We start from the raw sequence: 13,872 nt of genomic DNA, 5'->3' as shown, positions 1-13,872 counted from the left end.
GAGATGATGTCTGAATTTATTCTTTGGTTGATAAGAATATCATTTTTTTTGCCAGTGTGGGGTGTGTGTGTGTAAAAATAGGTAGCTAAAGCTCATTTAAGGCTTTTAGAAAGTAAGAAGTATTGAATAATGGCTAGGGATAAAATTTTAAATTTGGCTTTGGTGAGTGTATATACAATTAAATAATAACATTTTGGGATCCCAGTCTTATGATTTATGATGTTTACTTCTTTAATTAAAATGCATATTCCTCAGCAAGGACATAATTCATCTTGAATTCCATAAGGTATTTCATTCATTTTTAGTACCAATAAAAAGTATCAACATTAACAGTGATTTAAACATGACAGAATTCTCGTTTAATCTCTGAAGTGAATCTTCACAATGTTTGGTGTGTTTTCAGTAGTTAAGATGGAAACAGCTAGAAGTTTTAAGGACCTTTGAAAGATCTACTGACTTACTTGTATATTTGAATAAACAGTTTTGGAAATTGAAATGTTCGTGCCTTGACTACCTTGAGTCAGTCACCAGATTAATTGTCATAACGTTAACTGCTTGTTAAAATGTACTTTTGAGAGATTACAGATATGTTTAAGAATTTAAAATACATAATTTCAGCAAAATTTTGAACCATATTCTTAATTGAATTATAAATTTTAAAAAATATTATAAAATCATTTTGTGGCATTTGAAGACTATGGTAGCATTCTGTGTTGCTTCTGGTTGAGGAGAGAAATTGGTTATTTGTTATTTCTTCATTATTTTCCTGATTTATGAAATAAGAATATCAGAAGGAAAATCTTTCAAAATGTAAATATTGAGTTATTATTTGCATAAGCACAGCCGTTAAATGTTTATTTTATAGATTAAGTTGGAATTTGTTGCGTAAAATAGTACATATGCATATGAACCAATACATGAATAGGTTACTATTTCTTTTCAGGTACTGAATGATATATTTATATATAGTCCTATATTTGCATAAAGTACATTTCACTGTTTTAGAATAAACTTATAAAATGTAATAGAATATGCTCTGGAGTTAAATTTTGTTATCCTGACATAGGGTACTTTGGCTGTTGTGATTATTTAACTTGTAATTATGATTAAAATGTTGATGTAACTTTCCATGTAATCTGTACATAACATACTAATACAGTTCAGCTATCAGCAATGTCACATGTGTTGAACACTCTGCATCTGTGGTAACCTGACATTCACCTCCAAGACATGTAACTAACCTTGGCACTGGGCAAACATTAGCTCACAAAAGGCACTGTGCTGCCTATTCACTTTAGGGCACTATTTTGTTTCCATAGCAACAAATCAATGCAGAATCAGTTTTAGAGTGGTCCCTAGTATCATTCAGGAGAATTCACAATAAGTTTTCTTGTCCTCACAGCATTATTGTCACTTTATTTGAGGACTTCTAATCATTTTCATTTAAAATGTCGAATTAAGGCTATGTCTAAGAATAGGCGCTGAGGTTCTACACCTACAGCCATAGTTTGTATTCAGAGACCAGAAGTCATTTTGTAAGTTTGCTAGTGCTGCTGAGGAAACAATCCTGCTTGAATTGGAGAATACTCATAATAATTAACCCCGTGGCTTAGCCTTTTCTCTGATTTCTACAGAGCTGGGTTTATAATAAATTTTGTTCCAAATTTATTTCACCTGAGTCATTGGCTTGGCCTACTCCTCAATATTGAGGTACTTTGTTTCCATTATTTTTAAGTAATATGATAAACAAACAACCCAAAATATAAAACTTTTAACAATCTATCAGAGACATATTCTAGTGTTTGGTTTCCCATAATTCCAATTATTACATGACTCTTTCAGAGTTGCTTTAATTCATTCTGTAGTGGTCTTTCATTGCCAGCCATCACTAACCTTCCATACCTTAGGTTGGTAGCTTTTTATTTGAGCATATCATTATTTTTCACTTATAACCATCAACTTCATCATGTTCACCAGATATCAGTGTAGTTCTTTCCACATAAAATTCTATTAAAGTATTAAATTTGCTGTCACATTTTTCTTTTAAGCATTCTGTGCTATGTTCTGTTCAGTGTCAGTGCCTTTAGTTCTGATTTTTCAATTTTGTCCCTCTCCTTTTCCTTGACTCGTTAGTCTGATCCAACCTCTTCTACCTCATCTGATGATTATCAATATGTTATGGAAGCTAAACTACAAGAAATGATCTCCATACGTAGGAAGGTAGTCCTACTGGACTTTACTTTCTATTGCTAAATAGAATTCATCTAAGTTTTTCTTTTCATTTGTAAAAATTATGTTACTTTTATTTATTGATAATCGACCATCTGTGCAGTTCAGTGCTTCAGGAGCTTAAGATTGGACAATGGCAGGTTTGTGTTCAAACCATGCACAGTCTGCATGTTACATTTGGCTGATTTCATTGCTCATAAATAACTCCGATGTTTTGCTGATGCTTGGATGTAACAGGCCTTTGTAGCTGACACATTTCAAGCAATGCTGTTCAGCTGCCTGTTTAAAAAAAAGTTTATTTTTTGAAAACTACATTTGCGGTTGGTAGTAGCTTGCTTTACATTTTATTTCGGTTTATTTAGAGGAAAAGTGTTAACCGTATCTTACATGTCAGGTGCATTCTTCATACTTCTTAACAGGCTGAAGAAAGACATGGAAACATTGAAGAACGTATGAGGCATCTAGAAGGTCAACTTGAAGAGAAAAATCAAGAACTTCAAAGAGTATGTATTTTAAGACCATCCCTCTCAAGCGTCAGTTTATGGATTTATATTCTACATATAAGAACTGAATGTCTTTCTTGATTATAGGTTATATTTAAAATCATATGAATATGCCCTGTGCATTAAAAAAAGTTTCTGCCAATTTAATCAAAACAGACATAAAATTAAATCCAGTTTTAAAACTAGAAAAAATACAAAAACAAGCCCAAATATTTTAAAGTGATTTTTATGTTAAATTTATTTATTTATTTTTTGAATGTAAGGCTAGGCAAAGAGAGAAAATGAATGAGGAGCACAACAAAAGATTATCCGATACTGTGGATAGACTTCTGACTGAATCCAATGAACGCTTACAGCTACACTTAAAGGAACGAATGGCTGCTCTAGAAGAGAAGGTAAAAGGACCAGTAGAATCACATGATTATCAGCTATGTTCTTATGATCATGTTTGTTTTACACTCTGCTACAATCATTGCATTGTTCAGATGATCCATTTACTTTCCTTAATTTAAAAAAAGCCTGATATATTCTTAAAAGTGAACAAATAGTTTCTGTAAAAATATGTAAGATCAATTTTTAAATGAATAAAAAGTGTTACATGGTATATAAATCTTACATATTAGCATGATCATATAAGACAAAGGTATTAAAACATGGTGCACTTTTGTGATGAAAATATTTCATTTGTCTTTCATGTGGTATGCAAAAACGAAGAGTAAGACAAAAATTAGTATTTTGGAGTGTGTGGGGAGGCTTGCTTTGAACCACACAAATGTTTCAAGTAACTGAATCTACTGCTAGTCTAAAAGCCAAAATGTGAGTGAGTTTATATCACCAATAGCAGTAGTGTCAGTCCCACCACAGAGTTTAGAAATGCAAAACTTTCAGCTGCATTGTTTCCAAAAAAGTGTTTCTGTACAATCTACAATTTAATTCACAGTTAATATATCCGATTAATAGTTGGTGACTACCTGACCAGCAAGATCTAGTGAGCTGGTTGCCAATTCCAGAGTATAAAAAAAGGTAGGGACTAAAACCTAGGTGGAGAAATCATTTTGGAAATTTAGATGGAATGCCAATCACTACCTAAGCTAGACATTTTCCCCTGCTCCATACAATAAACCAAAATAGGAAAAATGTTTCAATGAAATGTTAAAGTAGTTTGATTAATTTACCCAGTAAGAAGTCATAAGGCATGCCTTCTTCCCATTCAGCACCACATGCATGCCAATAACCACACTCTTGTTTTAATTTAACTCTGTAAATTTGAAAAGAATACATTATTTTAAATCATGCTTTGTAATACTATAAGAAAAGCGTAAAGCTTTTACAACAGTAATACTTTTATGGCAAGGATTTTTTTCAAATCTATGATGCAAGTTATTTCTACATCATGATATATAACATTAGTTTTTTAAAAAGCTAATATTTTGTTTTTATTTATCTAATAATTTAAACATTATTAGAAATTGTTAATTCTGTATTTGAAATAAGGATCCAGAAATTGAACTTTTAAAAGAATCTGATCTTACAATTTCTTCTTTCTTCGGGTAGTAAAAATGAGTTTATCTGAATTCTTCTCTATGATAGCTTTGGCTAATATTTTGCTTTTTATTCACTTTTTCTCATTTGAAAAGTAACCTAATTATTTCAAATTCTAAAAAGACTGGGAAGAGGCAGTCAGAAATAGCTTAAAACTTAATATTTATCTTATTTGTCAATCCAAGTGTTACAAAGTGACATTTCCTATTTAAATTATGTATTTCTAAAAATGTTAAGGTGTCTTGTTTAAAGATTCCATTGAAACTTGGTTTCCATGGAAATGAAAAAATAGATGCACCAAGGAAGGAATCAAAGAAGATTCTTGAGTGATAAAAAATTAATCTACACATTTAATTATTTTCTGTTTTATTTATTATTTATGTGTTTTTTTTCTTTTCTGTAGAACGTTTTAATTCAAGAATCAGAAACTTTCAGAAAGAATCTGGAAGAATCTTTACATGACAAGGTATTATGGAAGCTTACATTTTGCCCACTTTTCTATGTCACATTGGTGAATATTTTGTTATAAAATAAATTTGATAATAAATAATTTTAGGATGTTATATTTTAAAAATATTTTAACTTTTATATTATACATACAGAAAAGTGTACGTATATAGGGAGAGCTTGATGAATTTTTACAAACCAAACACACTGAAAATCAACATGCTGGAAGCCCCACTTAGCATATAATCACTACTCTTATCCTAAAGGATAATCACTATCTTGACTTCTAACAGAAAAAAAATGGTTTTGACTTTTTTCATGCTTTATATAAATGGGATAAAAATGTATGCACCGATTTGTGTCTAGTTTGAGATACTATTTTAGCAGAAATGTATTAAATACCTACTGTGCATAAAGTTGTGCTGTTATATTTGCAAACATGAACTTAGTTCTAAAGTACCTGAAAAGTCTAATTGAGGAGAGAAAACACAAAGCAATGAGTTGTAGAGTCACAGATGCCAAGTGTCAAATGAATGAAAGATAGTAAGAACTACGGGTAGGAGAGATCAATATACATTGCTGCTATAAAGAAGGCTTCAGAATGCTTTAAGGAAAGACAGGACTGTTTTGCAAGGCTTTCAAATACAGTGCCTGTGCCATGATTGCAAGTACTTAGAGTGGGGAGGAGGTGAGTAGTGACTTTGATATCTTAAATAATAATGGACATAACAGTTTGGCTGGAATCAGTTATTCTTATTGTAGGATATGTGATAGACTAGACAGATAAGGACCAGATTATAAAATGTTAAAAGCTGTAATTGCTAATGTGTTTTCCTCCTTCCTTAACATGTAAAATTCTTGTTGGCAATTTTGTCTTATTTCATTTTGTTCAGCATCAGTAAATGAAATAATATAAAATCACTAACTTAAGAAGTGACTTATAGATGTATATTAAACAAAAGATGGAAGGAATGGAAACAGAGAAAGGAGGGAGAGAGGGAGTAATGGAAGGAAGGAAGGGAGGAAGAGAGGGAGGAAGGGAGGGAAGGAAGGAGGGAAGGGAAGGAGATCTGGCAACAGTACGTCATTTGGAAGGTATTGGAAAAGATGAGAGAATAAAGATAAGAAGGAACAATTGTACATTTAACTGTATTGAATACTACATATTATGATGTTAATTTAAAAAATAACTATTTAGTCCCATGGTCAGGATGTACACACCCTTAAACCCTGAAAGATAGGTGTATGAGAGCAATACAATATGGTGCCTAGAAGATAGCATCTAATTCTTTCTAAAGTAGTTCAGAAAGTCTACAGTGAAGAAGATAACATTTCATCAGGCTCTTGAAGGCACATTTGATCTTAACAAATAAAGAATGGTACGGAAGAAGATGAAAACTATGCAATAGCACAGAGAAAACAAAGATGGTTGATTTGCTGAATCACCAGAAGTTTGCTGTGACTGGTTGTGTTTAAAGAACTAGGGTGTAAACAGATTGTGAATTCGGGACTTAATCCTGTTATGGAATGTTATGTTATCCAAAGCTCTGTGTGCTTCTGGCAAGATCCCCAGAACCCACTCCCCAACCTCCTACCCAAGCCTGTAGCTCCAAAAGTCTGCCCAGGCAACCCGCAGTACTAATCATTCCATGCTTTGCATTCCTGTTCATGTCAATCACTAGAGGCAGCAAATCCCAGGTCATACCTCATTTCTGAATATCATTCCGTACAGCTGAGCACATTTCCTCATCTAACCACATCTCCTATAACTCCTCAAATTTTCACTCGATTATATTTAACTCACAGTCCATTATTAGTAAATATCCTTCATATACTCAACCTCTTCTTTTCATGTTTCTCTTCATTATTTTGATCTCTAAAATTTGAAGTTCCTAGGACTGTCCTTGGATTTCTTCTCTATGTTCGGTCCCTGGTGAGTTCATGGATTTAAATACCATCTGTAAATTAAGAATTTGCAAATTTAGATCACCTACTATACTTCCTCTTCCCTGAGGGAGTACATATATTCAAGAGTCAACCCAGTATCTCTATTTGGACACATGGCCATCTCAGTCTTAACAAGTAATCCCCCAACCCCCCAAACACCACCACCACCTAACCTATTCACCACCAGCAGCAGTCTTGTCAGTAAATCACAACTTCTTTTTCTTAACTACGCAGGCTAAAAACTTTGGAGCTGTTCTTGACCTCTTTCTTTATCACACACCCCATAGCCAGTCCAAGAGCAAATTCTCTTAATTCTATCATCAAAATACAACCAATATCCTTGCCATTCTCTTCCTAACACTATTGTTGTCCAAGCCATAATTCTCTTGCCTGTTTTTGGAAGAACATAATAATTTTTTATCTTCTCTACTTCCTAATCCCATTCATCAGTCCATTTCACAGCCATCAGAAAGATCAGGTCACTTCTCTGCTCAGAAATCCTCCAGTCATTTCCTATCTCACTCAGAGTAAAAGTCAAACGCTTTAAAAGTAATTTGTAGGGATTCCCTGGTGGCGCAGTGGTTGAGAGTCCGCCTGCCGATGCAGGGGATGCGGGTTCGTGCCCCGGTCCAGGAAGATCCCACATGCCGCGGAGCGGCTGGGCCCGTGAGCCATGGCCGCTGAGCCTGCGCATCCGGAGCCTGTGCTCCGCAACGGGAGAGGCCACAACAGTGAGAGGCCCGCGTACTGCAAAAAATAAATAAATAAAATAAAATGATACATCTAGCAGAGGAATGTGTGGGAAGGAGATTGAAGGTAGCAATACATCGTGGAAGCTGGTAAAGTAATTCAGGAAAAAGGTAAAAACGTGTGTAATGTAGGATGGTGGTAGAAAGAATTTTAAAAAGAGCAGATAAGAGAAACATTGCAAAGGCCACATTGACAAAAAATTGTGGTGAGAAAAGAAGTATGAGTCCAGTAAAATGTCCAGCATTGGCCACATGAAGGGGGAAAAATAACAGCAATAGAAAATCTGGAAGGACACATTTATAATGTTATAAAATTTATAATTACAAAAACAAAATTAAGTCCTTACATGAATATTTAATTAAGGGCTATAAGATCACCCTCATCTTCATAATTTTGCAGACTGAAACTGTTAATGCCAATCTGAAAAAATTATCAGATGCATAAATTATTGTACCAATATCAAGCTAATAATTTTAACTCATATCAAGTGATAATTTTTTTCTCATCCTTTTAATTTAATCTTCCTTCTCTTTCACCCATGTGTCCTTCGACCATTATAGGATGGTTGAAATCCTTTACTTACTGTAGAAATAAGACCTTTTCTTTATTTTTTAAACTGCTATACTTTCTACTCAGATTTTGAAGTGATGTATACATAGCTGGTCATGACCTTAGTTTTCCCATATATTTAGAAAAACTTAGCATTAGTGAATGTTAGGGAATGTAGATAAAATTTTATTGATTTCTGCTGTCATATTTTCATTTCAAGGAGAAAATCAGGCATTTTTTGCTGTCATGTCTAACAATATGTAATAAAAATATGTTAATCATTTTTTCCATTTTTAAAAAGTCATTAAGCTTGGTTGTTTGGTTTATCATAGTTGAGTGTTGGTACTATTGGCATATGCATATCATCTGAGTAACGCCTCTTTGACTTTTAGGAAAGATTAGCAGAAGAAATTGAAAAGCTGCGATCTGAACTTGACCAGTTGAAAATGAGAACTGGCTCTTTAATTGAACCCACAATATCAAGGTAACATTAAATAAAAAGCTTTTTCACCAATAATCATTATGAATTTCCTTATGGTTTCATATCTCCTCAAGTAAAATAAATAAGTACCTCCTGTTTCTCAGCAGGCATTGCCCTATTTTGATCCCTTACTGATTTACAGTTTCTACACTCAAAAATAATTCTCTAATTCAGTAATTCTTCCCTTAAATATTCAATAAAAATATAAATTATTACCTTTTGTATTCTGTATTAAATATATATAGAGCTATGTCTTCTTATATATTATAAATTATAAATGAAGAAGTGGAACCATATATACAGAGATTACATCTCTTTCCAGGAAGAGTCATTTTCTCTACATGCAGAAATGTTTTCAATGTTTAATTTTGCTGAAGAAACATCATCGGTATGATCACTTAGTATCTGACTATTTTGTTAAACTAATTACAATAAAGAGGGAAGGAGAAATTAAATGTGTTTAAAAAAAAAAACTTCAAGTAAACTTGTTTGTACTCATCTACTTTGACTCAATACCTAATCTTAAAAAAAAAAAAAAAAGCAAAGAGATCCTTGTTTACTCTCTAGATAGGCAGATCAAGCTCAATAATTCACGTATAATTTTCCTTTGTGCTTAGAGCCTTTTATTTAAAGTTGATAAAAAAAACCATAGAGAGATTCACCCATTTGAGCATTTATTTGATAGACAACACAGTATCAGCTATTTGAAACTTTTGACCACCACAGACTTCTAAAAGTCCATTTTTCTTGGTCTTATGCTTATCCTAAGAATGTTAGCTCTACAAAGGTTGGATATTTTGTCTGTTTTGAGTACCATAATCTCAGCACCTAAAAAAAGAAACCTTGTATATAGTATACTCTCAATAGATATTGTTGAATAAATGAATATCTAGTAAAGCATTTTTTGGACATTCAGGTGAAAAATCCAAATTAAAAAAAATCCTAAGGGTGCTTACATTCTCGTAAATGTGAGTATTAATAAGAACAAAATTCAGTATTTTGAATTCAGTTTAGTATAAGAAACACAGTTCTGCAGGCATAAATACACCCAAGGAACTTTTAAATAGGTAGGTCTTTAATTATGAAAATAATGTTTATTTTTCTGATGTTTTATTACAGTTTATATATCTGAGGCTATTAATTCAGTGATATACATGGTGATGATGATGATGACGGTAAAGGAGAAAGAAAGAGCTGATAAAATACCAACAGAATAAATACATAGAACTAGCATTATTCAGTCAACAAATGAAACATATTTTAATAAGACCAAATGGCCATTTCATTGTCTTTTTGACCTTCAGTCTCAGAAATACAGAGTTCTAGAAGTGTTGTCTAAAAGTTCATCACCTTAGTGAGTCATCTTGGCAGCCTAGCAATGTGACATTAATCCACAATGAAGGATCATCAGGGAAACTTGGGAACTACATACAGAGCAACTATTCTTTGATACAATGGATTGTAATAGAAACAACACTAGACCAAAAATAAGAAAATTGACATTCCTAGGTCTTAAACATACAATAACTAGCAGTTTGATTTTGGAAAACCCATTTTTCCTTAATAAGTTCAAATATATATATATATATGTATATTTACATAATTATATAAAATAATTTTTATAAAATATATATGTATATTTACATGAATTATATAAAAATATTTTTTATAAAATAATATTTTATGACTATCTCACAAGATTACTTTGCAGATAAATGAGACAAGTGAGAAAAGTGTTTTGTAAACAGTAAATCAACTCACAAATATAAAGTATTATAGGAATTATTAAGACAGCTAATTTATAATGAGGTAACTGAATATTTATTAAAGAGCAATTATTTCTTGAACATTCATATTTCTGAGTGCACATAATTAAAAAAAAACAATAAAGAAGACAGAAAGTGCATGAGAACTTCATCTACTAGTTTTTGATCTTACAGGTGGGGAGGTAAGAAGAGTTGAGCTAAAGTGAGTATCAGTGACTAATATCCTCTACTAGAATCTGAAAAGAAAGTAAAATGAGTTCCAGAGTGGCCGAGAAAGCCTGATTTGGCTCAACTCAGGGGAAAGGGTAGGATCTGGATAATTGGAAAGGACAATGAAGGACATCCTAGGAAGCAGAGAAATGGGTAACAGCTTTTCTCTAAGAAAATTCGTGCTTGATTTATCTATTGAAGCTCCTTTGTGAGATTATATTCAAGAGTCACAGGAGATTCAGGAGGGAAAACTAGCTGGTTCCTTGTTTAAAGGAACCAGTGACTGTATTGTAACTTACATCTGCAAGTGCCTCTCAAAATATTGTACACCAAGAATAATTTTAAAACTGAGATATATGGATATACTGCCTCTGACAGATCACAGAGTTGAATAAAAAGAGAGAGGTGAGGGGTAACTGCTTTAGATGAAGTATAATCAATGGCTCTTCTACAATTGTTGTTGGTTCAGGTCTTTGTTCTCTCAAGATCAATTAAGTACTTTCTACTTGTGAGCCTGTGACATTGGAGATACAGTGGTGATGGTAGTGAAGAATACATGTTCCAGATGGAAAATGCAGGAATATGAATTTGAGGACTGTTATAATAGAGGGAATACCAGGAGCTAGAATAGTATATGAGGATGGGACTTTTAAGCTGAGACCTTAAGAATAGTAACCACATAAATGTTTGAAGAGACAATTTCAGGCAGAAAGAATAGCATGTTCAAAGGCTCGAAGCAAAAGAAAGTATAAGTTTGAGGAAAATGACAGCACAGCTAGACGAAGAGAGAAGGCAGAGAGTAACTAGCAGTGAAGCTGGAATGTAGGAGGGGCCCAGGTAGAGGACCTTGTAAGACACTGAAGAGTTTTGAGCAGGGCTTTGATGGGACCAGATCTGTGTTTTGTTTCATGTTTTTATAAATGACTTGGAGTTGAGAGATAAAACAACAAGAAAAAAAAAAAAACAAGAAAACAGTACTCCTAGTATGAGGTGTTAAAATTTTAGAAATTCTACTCTGATACCCACAGAGACATTACCCTAAGCAGCCACAGACTAAAAGTCGCTAGGATGTTCTGACCTAGACAGTTAGGACTGTGTTATAATCAGTTACATCCATTCACTGTCTTACCAGATATTTATTAAGTTCTTGTTGTATTCTAGGAATACCTCCTTGAGCATACAATAGTGACTAAAACCTGAACTTTGCCTTCATGAAACTTATACCCTCTGCTATAAATAAAGACTGAGAGTTGTGCCATTTAATGACTATGGCCTGGTTGGTTAGTTTTTAATATATGACTAATTTGTAATAAAGCCATTTTGCTTGATTAAGTCTCAAGTTCACTTCTATAAAAACAATAGCTGTCATCTATTTGGGGGATGATTCTTTAGTTCATTTGCTTTAATGTCCAATTTGGCAAAACAAAGACATGCATCAGTTAGGTCAGTGTCTTCTACTCTTTCAGACCTCACCTAACCTTTTATAATCTTGCCGAATATTTGGGGATGTTTGTCTTTGTTCACAAAGAGAGCTAAGAGTGAAAGCATAGTAGATCAGCAGGAGCCCCAGGTTCAAGAGAAGACACGGCTTTAAGCATATTTCCTAATGATGATGGATCATTTTATAGGACAGCATGTTGCATTTGTAATTATCATCATCATCGTAGCAGTAAACTGAATTTGCTGTAAATCTCTATATAAATAATATATTTGGAGAAACCTTTAGTGCACTTTGATTACAGTGTACTTTATTATCATGTCTTTTGAAAACCAGTCTGACGACATTTTCCAGTTAGAATTTTCCAACTGTTTCGTCTCTAAGCAGATTTCAGAATTAAATGTGCTTATTAAAAGATTTTTCTTAATCTTTTTGGAACAATGTCTTATCAAAAGCTGAAAAACTCTTCTGGTGAAATATCCTATTTTATTAAAAAAATAAGATTATTAACCTTGGGCCAATCTGATTTTAAGTATTTTGTTGATTTTCTAAATTGAAAAATAAAACATTGGAAAATAGATAATTTTGTGACCCAAAAGTCTACACATTTTTCTCTTAGCTTAATGAGGAATATTTAAAACAAATACAGTGATAAATAGCATGTACTGGGATATCCACTAAATAGCTCAAACTAAGAGTTGTCGGAATGTAAGCCAATGGATTTTGGTTGTCAATCTTAACATGTTCCATTGGACTACTGCTTTTGAAAATAATGATTAATAAACAGAAAGGTTTTTTAATATTCTAAAAAGAGAAAATGAACTTGACCTTCAGAATGAAGCTGAGACTGGGGTTTCCGACATAAGCCTCCGAAGAGACCTCTGAGAGTTACAACACTTCAACACTTATTTTCTTCCTTGAAGTTTTTTTGTTTCTTCCTTTGAGGATTTGTGCTTTACTGCCAATTAAGCAGTGGATAGTGATTTGCTGGTAAAGTTTAAGTTTTGAGATTGAGCATATTTTATGTTTTCCTTGTTTCCAGAACTCATCTAGACACCTCAGCTGAGCTGCGGTATTCTGTTGGATCCCTAGTGGACAGCCAGTCTGATTACAGAACAACTAAAGTAATAAGAAGACCAAGGAGAGGCCGCATGGGTGTGAGGAGAGATGAGCCAAAGGTTAAACTTTTTATCTCAAGTCTTTGATGGTTTAAGTAAATGCACTCTTCCACTTTGGATAGTATTTTAATACTGAGAGGATTCATTGTTATTAATTTCAGGTGTGATATATAACATATTTTTAAAACTATAACTAACGTGTAACCCCTACGACGTACCAAAAGTTGAACCAAGTATGTCCCAAGTATTTATACACATAACATTGTAAATTGAGTACTATTTTATACTAATTTCAGATGTGAAGATATTGAAGCTGAGAAATTTTAAGTGTTCAGACTTACACAGCCATTAAAGTGATAGAGACAAAACTTGAGCCTGTATTCGTGTGATTTCAAATTCCACACTTTTATCTATTATGCCATATTGCCAAACAAATGGGCTTTTAGTTTGCTTGGGCATTTAAGCAATGGCACTTATATTGTTAATTAAAATTACATATTTTAATAATAATTACTGTTTTAATAACACTTTGAGGAAAATGTACACAGACTGTTGAAAGTGTTTATAGAAAACTGTTCATTATAAGCTGCAGTGCCAGTCTTTCATTCAGTCAATAACTTAAAATCTGTAGGCTGTATATGTTGAGTAAGTATATAGTTGCATTTTATAGAGAAGTAATATATAGTTCCTGTGTGCCCTAAGTATAGTTTGTTTTCCTCAACCTCTTTTATGTGTCCAAAATACTATATAACCTACTTGTCCTTATTTATACAAGGCTCTTGACATCCTTTGATTTTTTAGCTGGCAACTACATGTCATGTATAAGTTAGTCCCTTGTAGTAGGTATTCAATATCTAATGAATGGATAAATAAATAAATGAGCAAACGAAGA

At 33.0% G+C, this 13,872-nt stretch overlaps 1 protein-coding gene across 2 annotated transcripts in view; it reads left to right on the top strand.

Annotated features, from left to right (window-relative positions):
• PPFIA2 (PPFI scaffold protein A2) overlaps positions 1-13,872 on the top strand; it is a 472,833-nt gene that overhangs the window by 372,055 nt on the left and 86,906 nt on the right. The window contains exons 11-16 of one of the 2 annotated variants that reach the window (XM_089920005.1): positions 2,134-2,220; positions 2,649-2,732; positions 2,996-3,127; positions 4,678-4,740; positions 8,360-8,451; positions 12,905-13,040. In XM_089920005.1, the coding sequence (XP_089776131.1) occupies positions 2,134-2,220; positions 2,649-2,732; positions 2,996-3,127; positions 4,678-4,740; positions 8,360-8,451; positions 12,905-13,040 (594 nt within the window). The remainder of the gene's footprint in view (positions 1-2,133; positions 2,221-2,648; positions 2,733-2,995; positions 3,128-4,677; positions 4,741-8,359; positions 8,452-12,904; positions 13,041-13,872) is intronic. The other variant, XM_089920006.1, reaches the window with a different exon arrangement.

Source organism: Delphinapterus leucas, chromosome 11 (assembly GCF_059928025.1).
Source record: "Delphinapterus leucas isolate spDelLeu-1000000601 "Yukka" chromosome 11, BTC_Dleu_Yukka2, whole genome shotgun sequence".
Taxonomy (NCBI): Eukaryota; Metazoa; Chordata; class Mammalia; order Artiodactyla; family Monodontidae; genus Delphinapterus; species Delphinapterus leucas.
The sequence above is the reverse complement of the archived record's forward strand: the minus strand, read 5'-3'. Positions and strand labels throughout refer to the sequence as shown.